This window comes from Chanodichthys erythropterus, chromosome 2 (assembly GCF_024489055.1).
Source record: "Chanodichthys erythropterus isolate Z2021 chromosome 2, ASM2448905v1, whole genome shotgun sequence".
Classification (NCBI taxonomy): Eukaryota; Metazoa; Chordata; class Actinopteri; order Cypriniformes; family Xenocyprididae; genus Chanodichthys; species Chanodichthys erythropterus.
This window is the reverse complement of record NC_090222.1, coordinates 10760178-10781636: the sequence shown is the minus strand read 5'-3', so window position 1 is coordinate 10781636 and position 21459 is coordinate 10760178. Positions and strand designations below refer to the sequence as shown.

Genomic DNA, 21459 nt, shown 5'->3' with positions numbered 1-21459 from the left:
AATAATAAATCTTTTAATAGTAAATCTTTAAATGTGAAATCAGACACAGTGAACTTTAAATCACATAAATTATATATATATATATATTTATATATATATATATATATATATATATATATATATATATATATATATATATATATATATATATAAAATTTATGTGATTTAAAGTTCACTGTGTCACTGTGTTCACTGTGTCTGATTTCACACATATATATATATATATATATATATATATATATATATATATATATATATATATCATTTATTTATTTATTTATTTATTTATTTTATTTTTTTTGTAGGTGTCGTAAGCTGCCACGGGCCCTGAAAGAGTGGCAGGCATTTCTGGATTTGAAAAAAACTATTGACGAATTTAGTGAGTGCTGCCCCCTGCTTGATCTAATGACTAACAAAGCAATGATGACACGCCACTGGAAGAGGATTACTGAGGTTACAGGTCACACCTTTGAGGTTGAAACTGATAACTTCAAGCTCCGTAACATCATGGAAGCCCCACTGCTGAAGTACAAAGAAGAAATCGAGGTCAGAATTAGTTTTTAATTCAATAGATATAGATAGATTAGATTGTAGTTTTGGCCTTAAAGTTCTCCATTTTTAGAGAGGAATTAGTAAAGAATTTGAATCATAACTGTTACAATCCATTTGAGCAGGATATCTGTATCAGTGCTGTGAAGGAGCGTGACATCGAGCAGAAACTCAAGCAAGTAATTTCGGAATGGGACAACAAGACCTTTACCTTTGCTCACTTTAAAACCAGAGGCGAGCTCCTTTTGAGAGGAGACAGTACATCTGAGATCATTACTAACATGGAGGACAGCCTGATGGTGCTTGGTTCCCTTATGAGTAACAGGTGAGCCGTTAGATAAACAATTAATTTCTTTACAAAATGCTACTATCCATGCAGTTTTTGTAACTTCTTGTATTGTGTTATTTACTTATTCCTGTGAAAATGAATGATTTAATCATGAATTGATAAAAAAAAAAAAAAAAAAAAAAATCACTCATGAATTTTGCAAATTGACTTACATTTAAATGTACATGTTGTAACTTAATGTAGTACACTTAATAAAGAATAGGCAAATCAAATGGAATGAATCAGGACAGTTATTTAGCATATCCTCTAATGCACCCGACCTTGTGTCTTATATCTCTGTAGATACAACACACCGTTCAAAGCCCAGATCCAGAAGTGGGTTCAGAACCTCTCCAACACAACAGATATCATTGAGAACTGGATGACTGTACAAAACCTCTGGATTTACCTTGAGGCTGTTTTTGTTGGTGGAGACATAGCCAAACAGCTGCCAAAAGTAATAATATCAGTAATTCAGTCTTACCCCCATACACTGACACATAGTTTTTGCCCATTTTGTTTAAAGTGAAGAAACAATGGGGAAAAGAGTGGGTGAACATGGCATGCTCATGACACATTTTGATTTTATGAGCATTATAGCTCAATGTATTGGTACATATTTACAACTACCCAATATACAGTAAATATGTTTATTTTTATGAATAATATTGTTTAGTTTTCTGCTTAGTGAAACATTTGCCTTGGTTGTGTTGGACATTTATTAATATTATTATGTATTACACGTTTATAAAAATGTTACAAGACATTTTTTTAGATAAATCTTACAATGATATGTCCATCATATTTCTTGCCAAAACAGAAAAATGTAAGAAATGTCTTATAATCATATACTTAAAACTGTACTTTATAAATGTACTTTACATTTGAAATAATGTCATTACAATTAAATACATAATTTTTGCTTTAAGATCATATGATTTTTATTTTTTAGAATCTCCATTTTATAACCTGTCTTTTGTTTTGCTTTGTTACCACAGATACTACAGATGTTTTGTTTTGTGAAATTACAGATACCACAAATGTTTTCCTGGAGTTAAATATTTACTGTGAAATTTTTAACAAATTTAAGTGAAACCTTCTCTTTTAGGAGGCAAAGCGCTTCTCCAACATTGATAAATCCTGGGTGAAAATCATGACTCGAGCTCATGAGATGCCCAATGTAGTCCAGTCGTGTGTGGGAGATGAGACTATGGGTCAGTTGCTGCCTCACCTGCTGGAACAGCTGGAGATGTGTCAAAAATCTCTCACAGGGTACATCACACATCTGTTTATCAGTCAAGTCCTTATATCAGGATTCAGCAGTTTTATAGTTAGTTTCTTTAGCAAGATGAACTTTGTAGTTCTTTTGTCACAGGTGACACAACTAGGTTGAGTTGGGGGAAAAAAATCTGTGATAAACAAGTTTGCCAAGTTTTGACTGCTCTTTATAGTGCAGCTAATTTTAAGCTTGTCTTCTGCTTTACAGGTATCTGGAGAAAAAGCGTTTGCTGTTTCCACGTTTCTTCTTTGTATCAGATCCTGCACTGCTGGAGATTTTGGGCCAAGCATCTGATTCGCACACCATCCAGGCTCATCTGCTCAACATCTTTGACAACATCAAATGTGTCCGCTTCCATGAAAAGGTGATCACTACTTTAACCTATAAAGCCTACTTTCATATTTGATATGCACATTTCTTAGGCATGTAAATTATCAACATGATCAAAACTTTGCTGATGCACACAATCTACTACATGTCTACTGTTGTCTGTCTGATTGATAGTTTGTACTTTTTAGCCAATAAAAGGCATTTTAATCTAATTCTAACGCTTTATCCCTTTTCATGTCATGGTACACGTCTCTTTTTTGCTGTGAAATCAATATACATTTTTATAAAGTAAAAAAGAACAACTTTTATATTGTTATATTGTAATATTTCAAGATAAACACTGTACTGAAGTAACTTAGGCTTACTTGATTATCCATATATTTTTTGAGAAACATCATGTTAAAATGTGAGTATCAAATATAATCCATCAGGCTTTTGAGTAATATTACAAGCTATTAGAATTTCTTACTTTAGGGCAACATAAATATGCACCATATTTTTGCTTAATTTGGGCCCCTGAATAAATTTGAGATGTTTGTTTCCACCTCGAGTATGAGCTCTATGTTTTCCTTTTTCATGCTATATGAGCCATAATTTGATATATCAAGATCATTATTTTTTAAACATTTACTTGAAAATATCTGCTTTTCAAAAATAACCAACACTGGATTTGCTTTTAGATGTATGATAAGATTCTGGCAATATCATCACGAGAGGGTGAGACACTTGAGCTGGACAGGCCTGTCGTAGCGGAGGGCAATGTGGAGGTCTGGCTTAATGCACTACTGAAAGAATCCCAGAGGTCTTTGCACCTTGTCATCCGTCAGGCTGCACTTGCCATTCAAGACTCTGGTTTTGAGTTGATCGAATTTTTGGACTCCTTTCCTGCTCAGGTATTCAAAATAATGACATTGATACAATTTGTAGCAGATCAAAAAATATAGTATATAAACCATACTACTGGTTTCTGTGGTTTAGGTTGGTTTACTAGGAATCCAGATGATCTGGACAAAGGATTCTGAGGATGCTTTGAGCAATGCCAGATATGACCGTAAGATCATGGCTAAAACCAACCAGTTTTTTCTTGAGCTCCTCAACAATTTAATTGACATGACCACAAAGGACCTTGGAGCTGTTGAACGGACCAAGTATGAAACTCTAATCACCATTCACGTACACCAGAGGGACATCTTTGATGATTTGGTGAGTGCCAGAATTTGTTCATCCAGTTTATATAATATATGCTATATAGTTGCCCAGTAAAAACTTAAAAATTTAAGATCCTGCCTCATTATTATTCTAATAAACTCTCAGTCTCAACATTGTTGGTAGTTGCATTTGAGTTCTGTATTTTAGGATTTTAGAACTTTATTATCCTTTGGTAAACAAACCTAATTTTTTAAAGTTAATCATTAAGCTAATGACAGGCACCCAAATTACCCTTGCAGTCAACTTTGGGTTTAATATGGTTTGTTTCTTAATTTTTTTAACTTTAATCAGCTTTCTTATAATTTGGATAAGCCAACTGGCAAGGATGGATGTTTTCATATCTCATGACTGAATGCCAAATTACTGAGTGTCACATCCCACAGAGAGTTTTAAGCATTCTTGTACATCCCTTTGAGACAACTCAAAAAAAAAAAAAAAAAAAAAAAAAAACACCCAGCAAAAACTAATCTCAGTGGAATTTCTGTTCTTGTCACACAGTGTCGTTTGCACATCAAAAGCCCTACAGACTTTGAATGGCTGAAGCAATGTCGCTTTTACTTCAATGAGGACTCTGATAAGATGATGATCAACATCACTGATGTGGCTTTCGTGTATCAGAATGAGTTTCTAGGCTGCACCGACAGGCTGGTCATCACTCCTCTCACTGACAGGTGCTGCTAGCAATTACAAGCTTTTTTGCCTCTATTTTCTTACTGTGGGGCTATTTATGTATAATTACAAAGCAGAAGTGATTTTTCATAAATTGAACAATTATAAATTCTGCCCAGAACAAAATAATACAAAAGCCCAACATAAGGATGAACATAAGAAATTATATTATGAATAAAGAAAATGAAGATTAGGACCATTGTGTTTTTATTTTTTATTATTATTATTTATTTATTTTTATTTTTTTTATTTTTTCATGATAATTAAGCATATATTCCCCAAAATTATTACTGTAATGTGTTTGGATGTTTTTCATAAGTGAAATTATTAACAATGGCGAATAACTTTAGATTATCATTACTAATATATATATATATAATATATATATATATATAATTTTTTTTTCTTTTTTTTTCCAATTTAAATATTTTTCTTTGCAGTGCATATGTTATTTTTCTTTCCTAAAATCATAACTGCATGATTTTAAAGTAATTTTCAATATATTTCCCAGATGCTACATTACTTTAGCTCAAGCTCTAGGAATGAGCATGGGTGGAGCCCCAGCCGGGCCAGCGGGAACAGGAAAGACGGAAACCACTAAGGACATGGGCCGCTGTCTGGGCAAATATGTGGTGGTATTTAACTGCTCTGACCAGATGGACTTCAGAGGCTTGGGCAGAATATTCAAAGGTGCCATTCATATGTGCTCAATGCACATTATAAAAACAAATGTTGCTTTATTCTTGCAAGTTAAATTAAAGCATATCCATGTTATATATATATATATATATATATATATATATATATATATATAATTATATATATAATTATAATGACAATACATGTCACGATGGCTGCAATGATGCTAATTAACAGCCAGGGAAACTAACTAGGAACTCAGGCAAACAGGAACAGAGCAAAGGAACCGAGTGAAAATGAAACTAAAACAGAACATAACATAACAGAATATACACTTTACAGTATACACTAAGTACACTCTGGAGGAGGATGAGGGGCTAGAGAAGGGCAGGAAACAAGAGGAGATGTAGCAGGAGAAACCAGGATGGTGCTGATGGTGGGAGGACCCAGGAGCAGGAGTAGCCAGGCAGGAACCCAGAGCGCAACCAGGATGATGGCCCACAGCAGAGTCGAGGGAGGGAAGAGCCATGGTGGAGACTTGTTTGAAGACTCCAGGGGGGCAATTGACGTCTGATGTAGATGAATAGCCAGCGAGACCGGACAACACCGATGGCCCTGGAAGGCTGAGGTGAAGCTGCAGTGACGAGTGTCCGAGTTGGAGCCATGGGGTCAAAGAACTGAGGCAGAGCCGGTGGGACTGAGGACCAAGAAGGAGCCAGAGGCAGAAGCCGATGGAGCCAAAAGGGTGGAGGGACAAATCGTAGCTGAAGGCCTGTATGTCCATGGCGCAGACAGGGTGACATCTGACAAAGGCGGAGCCAAAAGGAAGAGGAAGCCCTGTGGAGGCAGGTGTATCCAAGGGAGGGAGGAGCCAAGGAGGAGCTGACAGGTTGACAGGCCAAGGTAGAGTGATGAGATTGACAGCTGGAGGAAGAGCCAGGGCATCCTCTTGACTGGGTGGAACTGGAGACCAGAAGACCCAAAACAAATCCACACAATCAATTGGTGTCAGAGGAGGAATCAAGGGGCTGAAAGGAACTAGCAGGGGTGGGGTGAGTAACTGGCTAATTTTGGAAGAGGATGCTGGAGAGGTGAGGCTGGGCGGGAACTCCGTATACACAAGAGACTTTGAGCTGGGCGGAACCAGCATGGGCACAGAAAACTTCAAGCTGGGCGGTACCAGCAGGGGCACAGGAGACTTTGTACTATGTGGAACCAGCGGGGGCACAGGAAACTTTGAGCTGGGTGGAATCAGCAGGAGCACAGGAGACTTTTAGCTGGACAGAACCAGCGGGGACACTTTGTGCTGGATGGGACCAGTGGAGATGGAAGAACTAGTAACACGTCTTCTTCCATTTAATAATAAACTGCACAGGTCATCAGCAGCCCACCCCCAGTGGTGGGAGTGTAGGCATGGTCTTCCTTCATTCCCTCAAACTCCACTAGTACTCTCACGGCGGCACATGATGTTACCAACTCACACACCAGGTCAGACTCAAAGTGGGGCTCATGTTCCGGGGCAATGGTTGGCTCAGTCCTTTTCTTTGGCGCAAGCTTGGGCTTTCTGTCTGTGGTGGGCTCTGGCATTATATCCGTGCAGCGGGGTGATGGCTAGCTCGGCTCTGTGTCCGGAGTAGGGCTGGTGATGTCCTCCTCTGGGCAGATTGTGAAAGCTGATCCATTATTTACCAGCACCCACTCCACAAATGTGGCGAAATCATCTCAAGGACTGTTCCCTCAGAGGCGTGCCTTGGACTTGGACTTGCTCGCTAAGGCTGGTGGTGCAAAAAATGCAGAGCGAGCTGTCCGGATAGTGAGTGAGGAATGTCAAATACAACTAATCTCTAGTGTGGTCCTCCAGCGAATGGTCCTTCTGCTTGAGGCAGAGCAGTTGAATGGCAGGTAGGTTCATTTCTCAGGAGGGAAGAAAGAAAAAACCAAAACCAAAAATCTTTTCTGGGTCCGATATTCTGTCATGGTGGCTGTAATGACGCACATGAAGTAGGAGTTGAGAAACAAAAATGATCTTATTAAACCAATAACAGAATACTCAGGAGATTGCAGGAGCTAATCGTAAACACAGCCACATAACATAGAGGATACTGGACACTGAACAGAAAGAACTTAAGGCTTAAATACATAGGGAACATAATCAGGGAGAACAGAAACAGGCGCGTGGAAACTAACTAACAGCCAGGGAAACAAACTAGGAATTCAGGCTAAGAGGAACAGAGCAAACAGAGTGAAAACAAAACCAAAATAGAATATATGCCTTACAATGTGTGATCTCTGTAAGCAATCATCCCTAATTCATTACTTATAACAAACAATCTTTGGATGATATGATGTGTGAAATTAAACATGAGAAACCCATTGCTTTGATTTTGTAATTTAATCATAGTGTTCATGTTTTGCTTTTTGCATACTTGGGGATGATTTTATTTATTTTATTTATTTATTTATTTTTCCATTTTTAGGTCTTGCTCAGTCTGGCTCCTGGGGATGTTTTGATGAGTTTAACCGTATCGACCTGCCGGTGCTCTCAGTGGCGGCTCAACAAATTGCCATTGTGCTTACCTGCAAGAAAGAACGGCGCAAGAACTTCATCTTTACTGATGGAGATAATGTAGAGATGAACCCTGAGTTTGGCATCTTCCTCACGATGGTGAGCTGGTGCATTTATATCTTCTTTGAAATATCACATCTCACAGAGATTTTACAGTTTCTTTAACACTTAGGTGCTAGGAACTCATAAAAGGTAGACATGAAATGTATTGCAGTAGTTTGCACATTCTTTTACAGTAACACTGAAGCTAATACACACACCTGTGACCTCACATCTATATAGCTGTATTGGTCGCACTTTATATTAGGTGGCCTTAACTACCATGTACTTACATCAAACAATAAGTTTAACGTTCTTATTGTGTTCATATTTGTAACACGGTTAGTAGTTGTGGGAAGAAGGAGGCGGGAACTGGTGAACGTTCAACTTAACTTTGATGTAAAATAAACAAAGAACAAAACGAAAGTAATGCCACACAAGCATAATAAAACATAACATAAAGTCCAGGCCTGGTCCTCTCTCGTCCTTCACTGTAGTCGCTCCTCCTTTTATGCTCCCGGAGCTCCTCCATGAGGGACTCAAGGCCGGTGCGCCTCCCAGGTGAAGCTCATTAACACTCGCGCCACCGGCCTCACGCCGTTCCCTCACGGCTCTCGCCCGCCCTGGTCGCCACAATATTGTATTGCAAAACACTTTTGTTGCTATTGAGGTGGATACGGGTAAAGTTAGGGACAGGTTTGGTGTTATGGGTTGGTTTAAGTGTGGTTTAAGGTGTAAGGGATGGGTCAATAGTGTAATTATAAATGTAATTACTAAAACTAATTACAGATGTAATTGGATGCAGGTATTTTTAAAATACAAGTTCAATGTAAAAACATGTTTGTACACAATAGGTGCATTGTATCAAATGATTAATTTAAAAGTAAGTACTTAGTAGTTAATGCCACCTATTATAAAGTGGGACCGCTGTATTCTATATTAATGTGCCAAGTTGCAATGTTTTATTTGTCTGTCTTTTTCTTAACATACTGTCGTTTCCAGCAATATGTTGAACTTTATAAAAGCAATAAACCACTAAAGCCATGTGTTACCATGCATTTTACCATTAAAAAAGGGCAGATTAGATACAGTACAATGTGACACCATTTACTCTTAATAAAGTTTAATTATTTTTCATTATATATGAAACAAGTGGAACATATTGCGGATACAATTATTTATAGATAAATCTGAAAGACTATGTGGAAATCTGACTTACATGAGACAAGACCCAATGAAATGAAAGGTTACAGTTTCATCCTAACCATAACACAAATAATATACAGTAGGGGTTGAACGACTTCAGATTTTTTAAAGTGTGATGAAAGTCAAGTCGATGTCGACTTGTCGCTGATGACGTCATTAATGAACAAATAAGCCTGAACCATGAGCTGACAGCTGAGTCTCGAACACGTTGCCTTGCTATGGCACAGCTATAAGTCACAGTTCTGCCCACATGGCTATTGCTCCTACATAACAGCTCATTATTATCAGTTCTTTTGTCTTTGGGTCGGTATTTTTCCACAGATTCCTGCCCGTTCTAAATCAGATACAGGCGAAGTAACACAATAAGGATTAGATTTATATGAATGCATTAGTGAGAGACCAATTGCGTGTGTGAATCAATTCTACCTGGCAGGATCTATCTACTAAAAGTGAAGCTGTGGGTTTTAGTTACTAAGAAATATATGCTAGATCTTTTCAGTTTCTAAGCTATTTTATTGAGAAATAACAGAACTGTGTTGACAATACATTTCCGCGCTGTTTAAATAAGCTGTTTAATACGTGCAATCTCGGCGTAGGAGCGTTTTTGAACCTGGGGGGGGACAGTAAATGCCAGGGCGGTTCGTGGAAAATCCGGGACATTCCCCGGATTATATATATATATATATATATATATATATATATATATATAAAGCACTTAAATGCTAATTTCTAATTACTTTTGGGAACGGATTGCAGTGTTTCCCACAGTATTTTGTGAGACTGTGGTGGGTGGACATCAGTTCCTCTTGGGGCATGCCCCCCCGGAGGAAAATTTTGTACATTTTAAATTTAAATGCATACATCTGGTGTATTCTGAGAGCAAAAATACGTGACTAGATCAATAAAGAGATTTGTTCTCTTGTAAACAATTTTGTGCTCTAAAAGTAATTTATTTATTGGTGATGGTAGGGCACATTAGTCACGTACACAGCATGTAGTAGGCTAAATGATAGTTCATAAGTGGTCAAACATGTAGAGTATACATTTAAACCATTAAAAATATGTAGCAAAAGAGGTTACCTTTGTTGAATTAATTTAGTAGTGGGAGCCTGTATCTTTGATTTGTTAACCAATCCAGAATGCACTAAACACAATATCTCATTATAGAGAAAAATAACGAATGAATAAAAATATATTCATAAGCTGACCAATAAATAAATAAGTAAACTAGGCGAGTATATAATTCAGCAGCAAAAAATATTCTAGCCTAAAAACTTTGCACAGTAATTTTATAAATCCAAATGTTAATAAAAAGTTTAAAATTACTATTTGTATTATGAAATTAGATTTATATGTAAATAATTATATATTTATATTAATGTAACATTAAAATACGCTTATTTTAAATGTATTGTGCAGCTTTTTAATGGGGCAACAAGCTATAGATACGACAGAACAAAATAGGCTATTAATAATCTTTCAGTGTGCAAAACCATGATAATATGAAACGCTTCAAAACAGCAAAAAAAAAAAAAAAACGCTAATGCACATCCCGGGTGCAGAATGATGCGCTTGAAGCAATATCGAGTCAGAGCGCGCAGTTGTGCTGCGCATTGAAAAGTTCACGGTACAAAGAGAATCCCTGTGTACATCTGACTGTATCTAACAGTTTATTAATCATATGTTTCTTTCATTTTTAAATTCCAGTTATTGTGCGTGTGACACGAATTCATAGTCCTTGTGTTGTGCGATCTAACAGACATCCTGTAGCCAGAATGATGACATCGTTCAGAAACAACAATAAACTCCAGCAAGATAAAGTCATTTTATGCAAATCCACAGCTCTTTATCTACATATCAAGTATTATAATGGGAATATATCATATTGGAGAGTTTTACCGTGCTGACTGTCGTTAACGAACGCGACGCGCTGTTTAAATGCTGAATGATTGACAGCTGTAGCGGAGTGAAGACGAGTTTCTGACCGTGAACTTATCGATGATTTTTTTTTTCTGTCCCTCACATGAAGCTATGGAATGGCTTCAGATGACTTTGAATATAGTGCACGAAAACTTAATTGGTGCTAATCTACTTATTTTGCTCTGTCTCCCACTTTTGCCATATAAAAGAGCGCAATTTACGGTGCGTGCGTGTGTGTATGTGTGTGTGTGTAACCATAGCGACAAAACGACCAACTTTCGGAACCTGCACTTAAGCCTATAATTTCGTTTTTAAAAATTTAATTATGCATTTAAAAGTTGCAGAATGGATTAATTTGGAGACTCTGAAATCGGCAGAGATGGGCAGGCAATACAAAGCAAAATCTGACATTGGGAAATAGTGAGGGGGACAAAACTTAGATTTTGAAATGTAGGGGGGACGTGTCCCGTTCAATTTCGAGCATCCAGATGGTATAATCACACGTCTTGTGGAGTGCTTGCAGAGTATGCATTTATTTGTCATTTTGGAAATGGAGCGTAAATGTGGACTTCAAAGATTCCTTATGCTGTTGCACGCTCTAAAGGACCAGCGACTGACTAGTCTATGTCAAGCTATGTCAAGAGTCATGGCAGAGCATTAAAGTCGACTAGTTGACTAGTTGGTGCAACCCCTAATATACAGTAGGTTGTTATTTTCTCTCTTTTTTATTGTACAGAATCCTGGATACGCAGGAAGACAGGAACTTCCAGAGAATCTGAAAATTAACTTCCGCTCAGTGGCGATGATGGTTCCTGACAGACAGATCATTATCAGAGTGAAACTGGCAAGCTGTGGCTTCATTGACAATATTGAGCTGGCCAGGAAATTCTTCACTCTGTACAAACTGTGTGAGGAGCAGCTCTCTAAACAGGTGACTATCATTAGTAACAATGTACTACATGACTTATAATCAGATATTCTGATTTTCCAGTCAGTTCTTCCCCACTCATTGTGAACTAGATTTACAGAAAATACTAGAAAATACAGTAAAGTGTTGCTGAGGAACTTTGCTGATAATAGCACAAGGTACCCAGGGATGCACATATTTTTTTTTATTTATTTTTTTTATCTTGATTAAAAATTTTTATATACATCTTGAGAAGTGTGTACTGTGAAATAAAGTATATGTAACAGAAACAGTGGTAACCAAGCTGAACAAAGGGTCAGTTTCAAACTAAAATTGTGTGATTATTTGGGTTCAGTCACTTTAAGGTCTTCAAGTGCATGTGTAAAAAGTATATTATACTGTTGAAAGCTTGATTCTTGTTGGTTGACAAGGTGTGCTATTATTTTCCAGTAAATGCACAGCTAAGGTACAGCTAAGGTACTTCCACAACTAAGGCAGGTCTTGGACGCATTATAGTTCCATATAACTTCGCCAAATGATTTTAGTTATTTCTAATGTACTTACAGCTTACAACAGCAAATGAACCAAAACCCACAAAGACACCAGGCAAATGAATATAATGAACAAAAGGATATTTTTTTTAACAAAAGGATAAAATTGTTTTCTCCATAAAATTACGGTTTATTATCTATGAAAAGCACACTCACTTTATTACATTCTCTCTCCCATTCAAACACATAGGCTACAGTACAGTTTTGAATCTGCAAAACTACGACATTTCTCAGTATCAAGGTAATTAACCTTACAGCTCTGCTGTTAGTAGAGATGCTGCTGCTACCGATCTCCATAATGGTGACTTCAAATTTTTCAAAACTTGTTCAGTAATATAATACTTTCAGGAACACAAGAGTGCAGTTAACTCATTTTTTATTTTGTACATTTAACTGTTAGTTCTTACAGTGTAGTATAAGCAGAATGATTGACTCTGGGGCCATTGAATTACAGTATTAGAAAAATAATGCACACCCAAGGTGTAACAGCCACTGTGTTGTGACCGCAAGTATTCCCATTGTTAATTGTTCCTTACTTATTTAGCAAGCCTATAAACTACTATTATCTTTTAAGAGCTGCTTTATAGCAGAATTGAACTCTGTTTGTATCAGTTAATCATTATTCTGTAAATAAAGGTGACTTGACTTAAATCAGGGATGAAAGAAAATTTTCAGCAATTTCAGGTGACTTAACATAGATCTATATTGGGTTTTTAACCTTTATAACTTTTTTTGTCTTGCTGAGCTGTGTTTCCTTTTCACTTCTAGGTCCACTATGACTTCGGCCTGCGCAATATTCTGTCTGTTCTGCGCACTCTTGGTGCCGCAAAACGGGCTAATCCTAATGACACAGAGTCTACTATTGTCATGAGAGTTCTGCGAGACATGAACCTGTCCAAATTGGTAAGAGTGTCAGCGCACATACAGACAGTTTTCTCACATGACTGCATCTGCATCTACAAAAGCATCTGTCATAACAATGGAATGACACTTGTCCTTTAAGATTGATGAGGATGAGCCATTGTTCCTGAGTTTGATCGAAGATCTTTTCCCTGGAATTCAGTTGGATAAAGCAGGATACCCTCATCTGGAATCAGCCATAGACAAACAGGTTGGAAAAAAATGATCATATATGAATCTGAACATTTATTTGGTTGAGCACTGGGAATCAAAAGAGAGATTTATATCTTTATTATTCTACTAGGTAACTGAGGCTGGTCTTATCAATCACCCACCATGGAGGTTAAAGGTCATTCAGCTATATGAGACTCAAAGAGTTCGTCATGGGATGATGGCACTAGGACCCAGTGGAGCAGGAAAAACAACCTGCATCCATACACTAATGAAGGCCATGACCGGTGAGAATTAGACATTAGCCACAAAAACTAGGCCATAATGTTACAGTGGACAAGGGCACCATCACCATTTCATTTGTGATGTAAATAGTAAACATTTTTAATTATTGTGTGATTTTGACTGTAAATGCATGTTTAGATTGTGGCCAACCTCACAGAGAGATGCGTATGAACCCTAAAGCTATAACTGCACCTCAAATGTTTGGTCGACTCGATGTGGCAACCAACGACTGGACTGATGGAATCTTTTCCACTCTCTGGAGGAAAACACTCAGAGCAAAGAAAGGTAGATCACCTGTTGGAAAAAAAAAAAAAAAAAAAATATATATATATATATTTATAGCTTCCACTGCTTATGTATATATATATATATATATATATATATATATATATATATATATATATATATATATATATATATATATATACATAAGCAGTGGAAGCTTTGGTTCCACTTTATTTTAAGGTGTCCTTGTTACAGTGTAATTATTCAATTAAGTAATTATGATTAGGGTTTGGTTTAGAGTTAGTTGCATGTAATTAAGTATAATTTACTGTTTTTACTATAACAACACTGTAACAAGGACACTGTAAAATAAAGTGTTACCAAGCTTTTTCCTGTGATTATTGCAACATGTTCTCCAACCAATATGCCTATATAGGTCGTTTGTCACTTCCCTGAAATACGACCCATAGGAGCGTTTGCTAAAGTTGTGCCCCTATTGACAACAGGACAGTTTCATTTTAATGCATTGTTCCCTTTTGTCTGTTATCATATTTTGGGTTTTGTGTAGCTCAATTGGCAGTGCCTTGCAATATATAACAATATGCAATCATGTGATCATTATTTTTACGCTAGCTAGAGGGTGCATGACTTTAAAACATAAATATATGTCATGATAAAGTGCTTGAAAAATGACCTATAGGGTTGTTGTTGTTTTTTGGAGGACAGTCTGGATTATTAGATATATCAAAGTAACTAAAGCATCAACCATTAAAACTATTAAGCATACTTAGCATGTCTCGTCTGAAAAACACTTTTTTTTTTTGAGGGAGCAAATGTTTTAATATATGTCAGTAGAGCCCCTCAGGCCTTTTTTTGTCTGGTCAGTTGAGTAAGAAAGCTGATGGTTTCCAAAGTGGTTGGAAAAACCTCTCAAACAGCCAAGAGTGTACTATCCCCTTTACGAAAAAGGCAGTGAGATCTATAACACATGAAAGAGAATGTTTCATTTAAATGGAAACAACATGCTGAAACTTATCGACTGAGCTTTTTAAATCAATGAACAGACATTAAATAGGGCTTTAGACACTAATGGGCAAAGCTGTCAGCCATAAGATGTCAAATGTCAATCACTGATCATATTGATTGATGGAAGCCACGCCATTATGCTTTGTATCCGTATTTTATTTCATTTCTCATTTGTACTTCATGGTTTGTGTTCAGGGGAACACATATGGATTGTTCTTGATGGGCCAGTTGATGCTATATGGATTGAAAACCTAAACTCAGTCCTGGATGATAACCGCACACTGACATTGGCCAATGGTGACCGCATCCCAATGGCTCCCAACTGTAAGATTGTATTTGAGCCACACAACATCGATAACGCCTCCCCGGCCACAGTGTCCCGTAATGGAATGGTGTTTATGAGCTCTTCTGTCCTTAATTGGAGCCCTATTTTGGAGGTGGGTGATGACAAACTAGTACTGAATGATACTATTTTTAGGTATTATATATTTAGATAATTTCAGCATTACACTTTATATTGACAGTCCACTTTAGACATCAACTATATGTAATTTTGTAACTATATATAAACTAACTCTCATTAATTTGCAACGACATGTCAGTAACTCTCGTTAGAGTATTAGTTTGAATACAAGTATTCTAGTATTGTATACTAGTAGGCATGAACAATACAGTAGGCTCTACACTACTTGTCAGTTAAATCCCTGAATATTGATTTAATTTCAAATCATTTTAAATAACCAGCTAATATTCATTAAAGGTATAGTTCTTCCAAAAATTTGTCTGTCATCATTTACTCACCCTCAAATTGTTCCAGACCTGTATGAATTTCTTTCTTCTGTAGAACACATAAGAAGATATTTTGAAGAATGTCGGTAACCAAACAGTTCATGGGTCCCATTGACTTTCATAGTATTTTTCCCCCATAATATGGAAGTCAGTGGGGCCCATCAACTGTTTGGTTACCAACATTCTTCAAAATATCTTCTTTTGTGTTCAACACCACTGCAGATTAATTTAGGCGTTGATAGTGTTGCCATAGGAACGCATAATTCCAAGGAATATATATATATATATATATATATATATATATATATATATATATATTCCTTGGATATCAAAAAATTTGGAATCATGTGGATTTCAAACAAAATGAGGGCGAGCAATTGTTGGCAGAATATTTGAGTGAACTATTCTGTTAAGCTGTCTATTTTTTTTTCTGAATATTCTCTGTGTTTAACTTGAAGGGTTAGTTCATGCAAAAATACAAATTCTTTCATCATTTACTCACCCTCATGTTGTTTCAAAGATTTAATTTATGCTTTTATTCACATATAAACATTAATCAACGCACATACATAGTGAACATCAAATATTTTCAATGTCAGGTCAACCATATTAACCTGACACACGAGAACAAACGTCAGTGGTTGCTGTGGAATCTCACACATGCTTACGTGACAAACCTCATTTGTTCGCATGCACCAACCAAGACTTAAGATTAAGATTTGCTTGCCATATTTAATATGCTTTTTGTATGTGCATTGATGAATGTTTAAATGTGAATAAAAGCCTACTTTAATTTTTTTTATCATATAAAATTATTATGCCTCTTCAGAAGACTTGGATTAAACAGCTGAAGCGTTAAAGTTTTGGGAGAATGGAGGGACAGAAATCAGTTTGTATTCATTTGTATTTCGAAGTTGAATGAAAGTCTTGAGAATAGGAATACCATGAGGGTGAGTAAATTATGAAAACATTTTCCTTTTTGTGTTACATAAATTAGGTACATTAACCAAGTTTGAAGAGAACAACCAGAATCTACAATGTTTCCCTTCACATTTGCATAATAAAAGTGAAAAAAAGGCATCTACAGAACCATGAATGTAGAAACCAGTGGCTCTGCCAGTTATTCCTTTTACTCCACTCTGAATTAATGAAGTCTAAAATCCCCAAGGGATTTCTCTCTGTCTTTATAACAGACTTCAAAGTGTTCAACTGTTCAGTGCATGAAGAGTAGATGAGGAGGTGAGCCAGAGAAAGATAGAGAAGTAGGACAAAACTATTTTTGAGCTCTAAAGGATAGTTCATTTCATTTCTATGTGAAGATGTCCCACTCTGTTTGTGTCCTTCCTAGCAGGGTTTTCATTGGTGTGTTTGTGTGTGTGCCTTTAGGGCTGGCTGAAGAATCGCTCCCCTCAGGAAGGGGTGGTCCTGAGGGATCTCTTTTCATCCTCCTTCCCTGAGCTCTATCGATTCAGCATTCAATCTTTGCAGTATAAAATGGAGATGCTGGAGGCCTTCATCATCATGCAGTGCATAAACATGCTGCAAGGACTCATTCAGCCCAAGGTTGTCAAAAGTCCTCATTAACCCAGATTTTGCAACAATGAAAGACTGCCTACTAACCTGTCAATCCAAAAATAAAGATTTTAAACTTCAGCTTATGTCATTAAAGAACAGAGTAGTGCAGTGGTTAGTACATACACTGTATACCAAGGTACATAGTTTCTATAGTTCAAGTGAGCAGCATGTCAAAACAACAGAGATGTACACACCACAAGCATTCAGGGACATTTATGTCTATGATCTTTCGGAACTATATCCTCAAATTCTTTTATCTAGGTCCAGATGCACTTCTTAAACCCTTTTGCATGTTGCTTCTCTTTCCTGCTAAAGAATAGACTGGGTAAATCCAGCCTGATCTGCCAGCGATTTGATTCCACCCGGCAACTCAGTCTGGAAACCCGTACATTCATTTCTACTTCATCTGTTACACTTTCGTGGGAACCAATCACAGACTGGCTTAACCACCTTGCTCGCTATTGGCGGGTATAACACGGTGACGATAGAGAAGCGACGGCAATTCCTTTTAACCTCTTGATGATGCTGAATGACTTCTTTAGATTAGCAAACAAATCGCTCGAGTGGGTGTAAATACCACTCACTTTAATTTTTTTTTTTTTTTTTTCACAACCTGCAAAAACCACTCAATGCTATTGCTGCTTCTGCAAACCGCTGATCAATGCTACAAACCAATACAAACTAAACCTGTCTGGAGTTTTCACGTCGCTCTGCAAAGTACGTCACCCGAATTGTTGATCTGATTGGTTGAAGGACTATCCAATTGCGTGAATAATGCTCGTTGATCACGCCTCTTGTGCAGTAGAAAAGTATTGCAAACTCCCCAGACCAATGTTCAATTTTAAATTGAGCTTGGACTGGTGATAGCCAGACAAGCTAAAGACATTACAAGCATAAAGAGTAGCGCAGATATAGTGGTGAGCAGCAATACTATTTAAATGTTGAGCAGGCAATCTCATTGGATGCAGAATCAGAAGAGGCCAACCACTAAAACTGCTGTCCACAAAGAAAGTTATGACTATTTCAAAAAGTATTGTAGTATTAAGAAAATACAGAGAGTAGACCTCTTGGAACTTAATTGATCACCCCTGCTGTATACATTAGTGTAAATACAGTCCATTATGCTTGTAGAAAAATTTTCCCTATCCCCTTATAAACTATTCCTATATAGTGGATGCCATGTAGTCCACTACCTGAGAAAGGAATGAACAAAAATGAATGAGCGAATTCACTTGTGTAAATATTATGCACGAAGAGGGTGGTGGTGATGTCACATAAAGAATTTCGCCACATACACAAATTCATTTGATGAGATTCATTATGGGTTCATTATGGATATTTAAATAATATTTGCTACATTTCATGCAGTGCATGAGATTTGACTTATCTTGACAGCGGCCGTCACTAAACTGAAATATTGAATGTTCATTGATCAGCTGAAGAAAATAAAATATGTAAGTTTATTATTATCTGATACAGTATAAGCAGAATAAGTTTAAATCAATCTGTGAATATAAATATACTGAAGTCCTGACCAGTTTTACTCAATACATGTATTTTTGACATTCAACCCATGCCGATTTTAGCCTTATCTGAAAGTCATGACAATGATTATGATGAACTGTCCCCAGTAAATGTCACACATTATCACTTGCATTGTCATTTGTAAAGCATTTAGCTATAAGATACACATTATACAGCCCTATTGTCACCACACCTATTGTCATCATTCTGTGAGAATTAAACATGAGCCGAATATGCATTACCCACTGGCTCTATAAAAAAAAAAAAAAAAAAAAAAAACTCTAACCTTCAAAAGCACTTTGGGCTTTATGTAATTCTTTCATACACAGTGTGTATAGAGCACCAATAATGCAACCTGCAAATGATTATATAATTGAAACATTTGTGTGAAGGACCATAACACAAAACATTGATTTGAATTGAATGTTGAAGAAAATTAACACCTCAGGCTGTAGTTAAAAGGAAACATTCATGTATAACTGACTGGCCTTGAATGCATTTGTTTCTGAAAGCAGTATCCACTTATGTTAGTCCAACTTTCCTTACTTTCTTAAGTTTTCTATTGTAAGTAAATGCTGTTCTTCTGAACTTTCTAATTATCAAAGAACCCTGAAAAAAAAAAAAAGTATCGGGTTATGAATGTAACCATGGTTCCCTGAGTACAGGGAACGAGACACTGAGTTTGAACGCAAATGGGGAAATTCATCACGTGAACCGGTATCTGAAATCAATTATCAAATCTCACCAATCCTGTTGGCCAGCGATAGTCTATGACATCATTATAGATGTGACCCAGAAGTATAAAAGGAGCACCTAGAGAAGCAGTCAGTACCTTATCGTCTGAAGCGACTGTTCAGCAGGCAGCCCCGATGCATGGCAGGTAACGCAGTGTCTCGTTCCCTGTTCTCAGGGAACCATGGTTACATACGTAAACCAAGACATTCCCTTTTGAAAGGGAACTCTACACTGAGTTTGAATGCAAATAGGGAACGATATACCCATGCTGCCATGCTTGAGGGGAGTGCATGGCACAAATAGCCAGACAAACGTCAGGACTAACAATTTCAAATGAAATGCAGGAACCACTCACCCTACGGGTCCTAGGCTGTCAGTGAGAGCATTCCCTATGGCCAACAGCCCAAACTGTAAGCCTCAAAGAGGCCTTCCACAGAAGGCCTACCAAGGCCGCTCAAAGGCTTCTGGGACCAAACATCTTTTCGAAGAAATGTAGAATGTAGCCAGGGGGCCTGAAGGAGCTTAAAGGATGGCCTGTGAAGGCCACACACCTAGAACAGCTTGCTTGCTGAAAAGCAACATCCCACAGACACAATCCGACAAGCAGTGTACTCAGTAAAAACACCTTTTTTACTCTTAAAGCAAGAGGAATATAAACATACGCCATCATGCTCTGCAGGAGGCCCAAAAAAGGGCCTACGACTTCCAGAAAGACACGTAGCATCAGCTTGTGGCAGTGTTCTAAGCTCTGAGGGAGCCAAATATGATAACCAAACTCTCCAGTAAGGTTAACTAGTTTAACTCAACCTGAGCTACCATTCCACCAGGCAATGTACTCAGTAAAAAACACCTTTTACTTTTTAAGCAAGAGGAGTACAAACCTACGCCATCATGTTCTTGAAGGAGGCCCAAACAGGGCCTGCTACTCCAGAAAGACACAGGCGTCAGCCAGTGGCAGTGTTTAAGCATTGCCATTTATAAATAGATCTATCTGAAGTAAAGAGTGCTAATCTCGAATACAAACTCTAGCTATGACCAGAGGAGAAGCTACTCTACCATATGGTGGCTGCAAAGGCGGCCATTTTGTTTGCCAACACCAGAAATAAATCGTTCTAGCCAACCTAATGGAACTTCAGAGCCCTAAATTCCCCTTCTCTTTTTTCTTTTTTTTTTTACATTCCCAGGAAAAAACTATACAGGAAACTTAAGGTCAATATATTTTATAATATAAATATAGACCAAGCTCACCTTCCTGCGGCTCGAAGACCGGAGACTCATCATCATGGAAAGGATGGAATCTATGGTTCTTTTAAGTCTAAAAGAATCTCTTCACTATCAAGCCAGATGTAACTGTAGATGTAACTACCCTTATGGAGATGAAATCAATCACTGACACTGCTGGCATCTGCGATTGATTACCTCCCTCAGATCCTGCTTTTTCTTCCTGGAGTCCCGCTTTCTCTGGGACCTGCTCCGAGGAGGAGGTGCCTGAGAGGCAACACTGGACTTCCGAGAAGAAAGCCCTTTTCTTTCTCCCCGATGTCAGCCATGTTTAGCCACAGGTGTCTCTCCATGGCCACCAATGCTGCCATCGATTTACCAACCGAGGCAGCAGTTTGTTTAGTGGCCTGGAGAGCCAGATCTGTGGTCTGACAGACCCTGCTCCTGTTCCAGATCCTTCAGCAAATCAGCCTGGTAGGCCTGTAACACCGCCATGGTGTGTAAGGCCGCATTAACCTGACCCCCTACCACGTATGCCCTGCCATTCAAGCGAGAAGTCATTTTAAGGGGCTTGGAAGGCAGGACCGGAGCTTTCAGTGTCGGAGCACGCCTTGTGACAAGATAGTTTGCAAACGTCTCTTCAATAGGGGGCATCGACACATACCCATGCTGGCTCAATCCCTCAACATCCATGAAATTAGCCTGCTGATGCCAGTGAATATGAGCCGAGTTTGGGTTCTTCCATGCCTTCTCGATCTCAACATGAAGATCAGGAAGGAAGGGAAGGCTCATGGGGACTGTTGTGTTATGGCCAAA

General features: G+C 37.7%; 1 protein-coding gene across 2 annotated transcripts in view; it reads left to right on the top strand.

Annotated features, from left to right (window-relative positions):
* Window positions 1-21459, top strand: part of dnah5 (dynein, axonemal, heavy chain 5) — a 184869-nt gene that overhangs the window by 62896 nt on the left and 100514 nt on the right. For both annotated transcript variants that reach the window (XM_067392512.1, XM_067392504.1), the window contains 17 exons: window positions 306-546; window positions 675-874; window positions 1181-1334; window positions 1986-2149; window positions 2364-2520; window positions 3167-3379; window positions 3465-3689; window positions 4194-4366; window positions 4876-5054; window positions 7481-7668; window positions 11471-11665; window positions 12961-13095; window positions 13196-13303; window positions 13397-13550; window positions 13687-13833; window positions 14995-15236; window positions 16975-17151. In XM_067392512.1, the coding sequence (XP_067248613.1) occupies window positions 306-546; window positions 675-874; window positions 1181-1334; window positions 1986-2149; window positions 2364-2520; window positions 3167-3379; window positions 3465-3689; window positions 4194-4366; window positions 4876-5054; window positions 7481-7668; window positions 11471-11665; window positions 12961-13095; window positions 13196-13303; window positions 13397-13550; window positions 13687-13833; window positions 14995-15236; window positions 16975-17151 (3052 nt within the window). The remainder of the gene's footprint in view (window positions 1-305; window positions 547-674; window positions 875-1180; window positions 1335-1985; window positions 2150-2363; window positions 2521-3166; window positions 3380-3464; window positions 3690-4193; window positions 4367-4875; window positions 5055-7480; window positions 7669-11470; window positions 11666-12960; window positions 13096-13195; window positions 13304-13396; window positions 13551-13686; window positions 13834-14994; window positions 15237-16974; window positions 17152-21459) is intronic.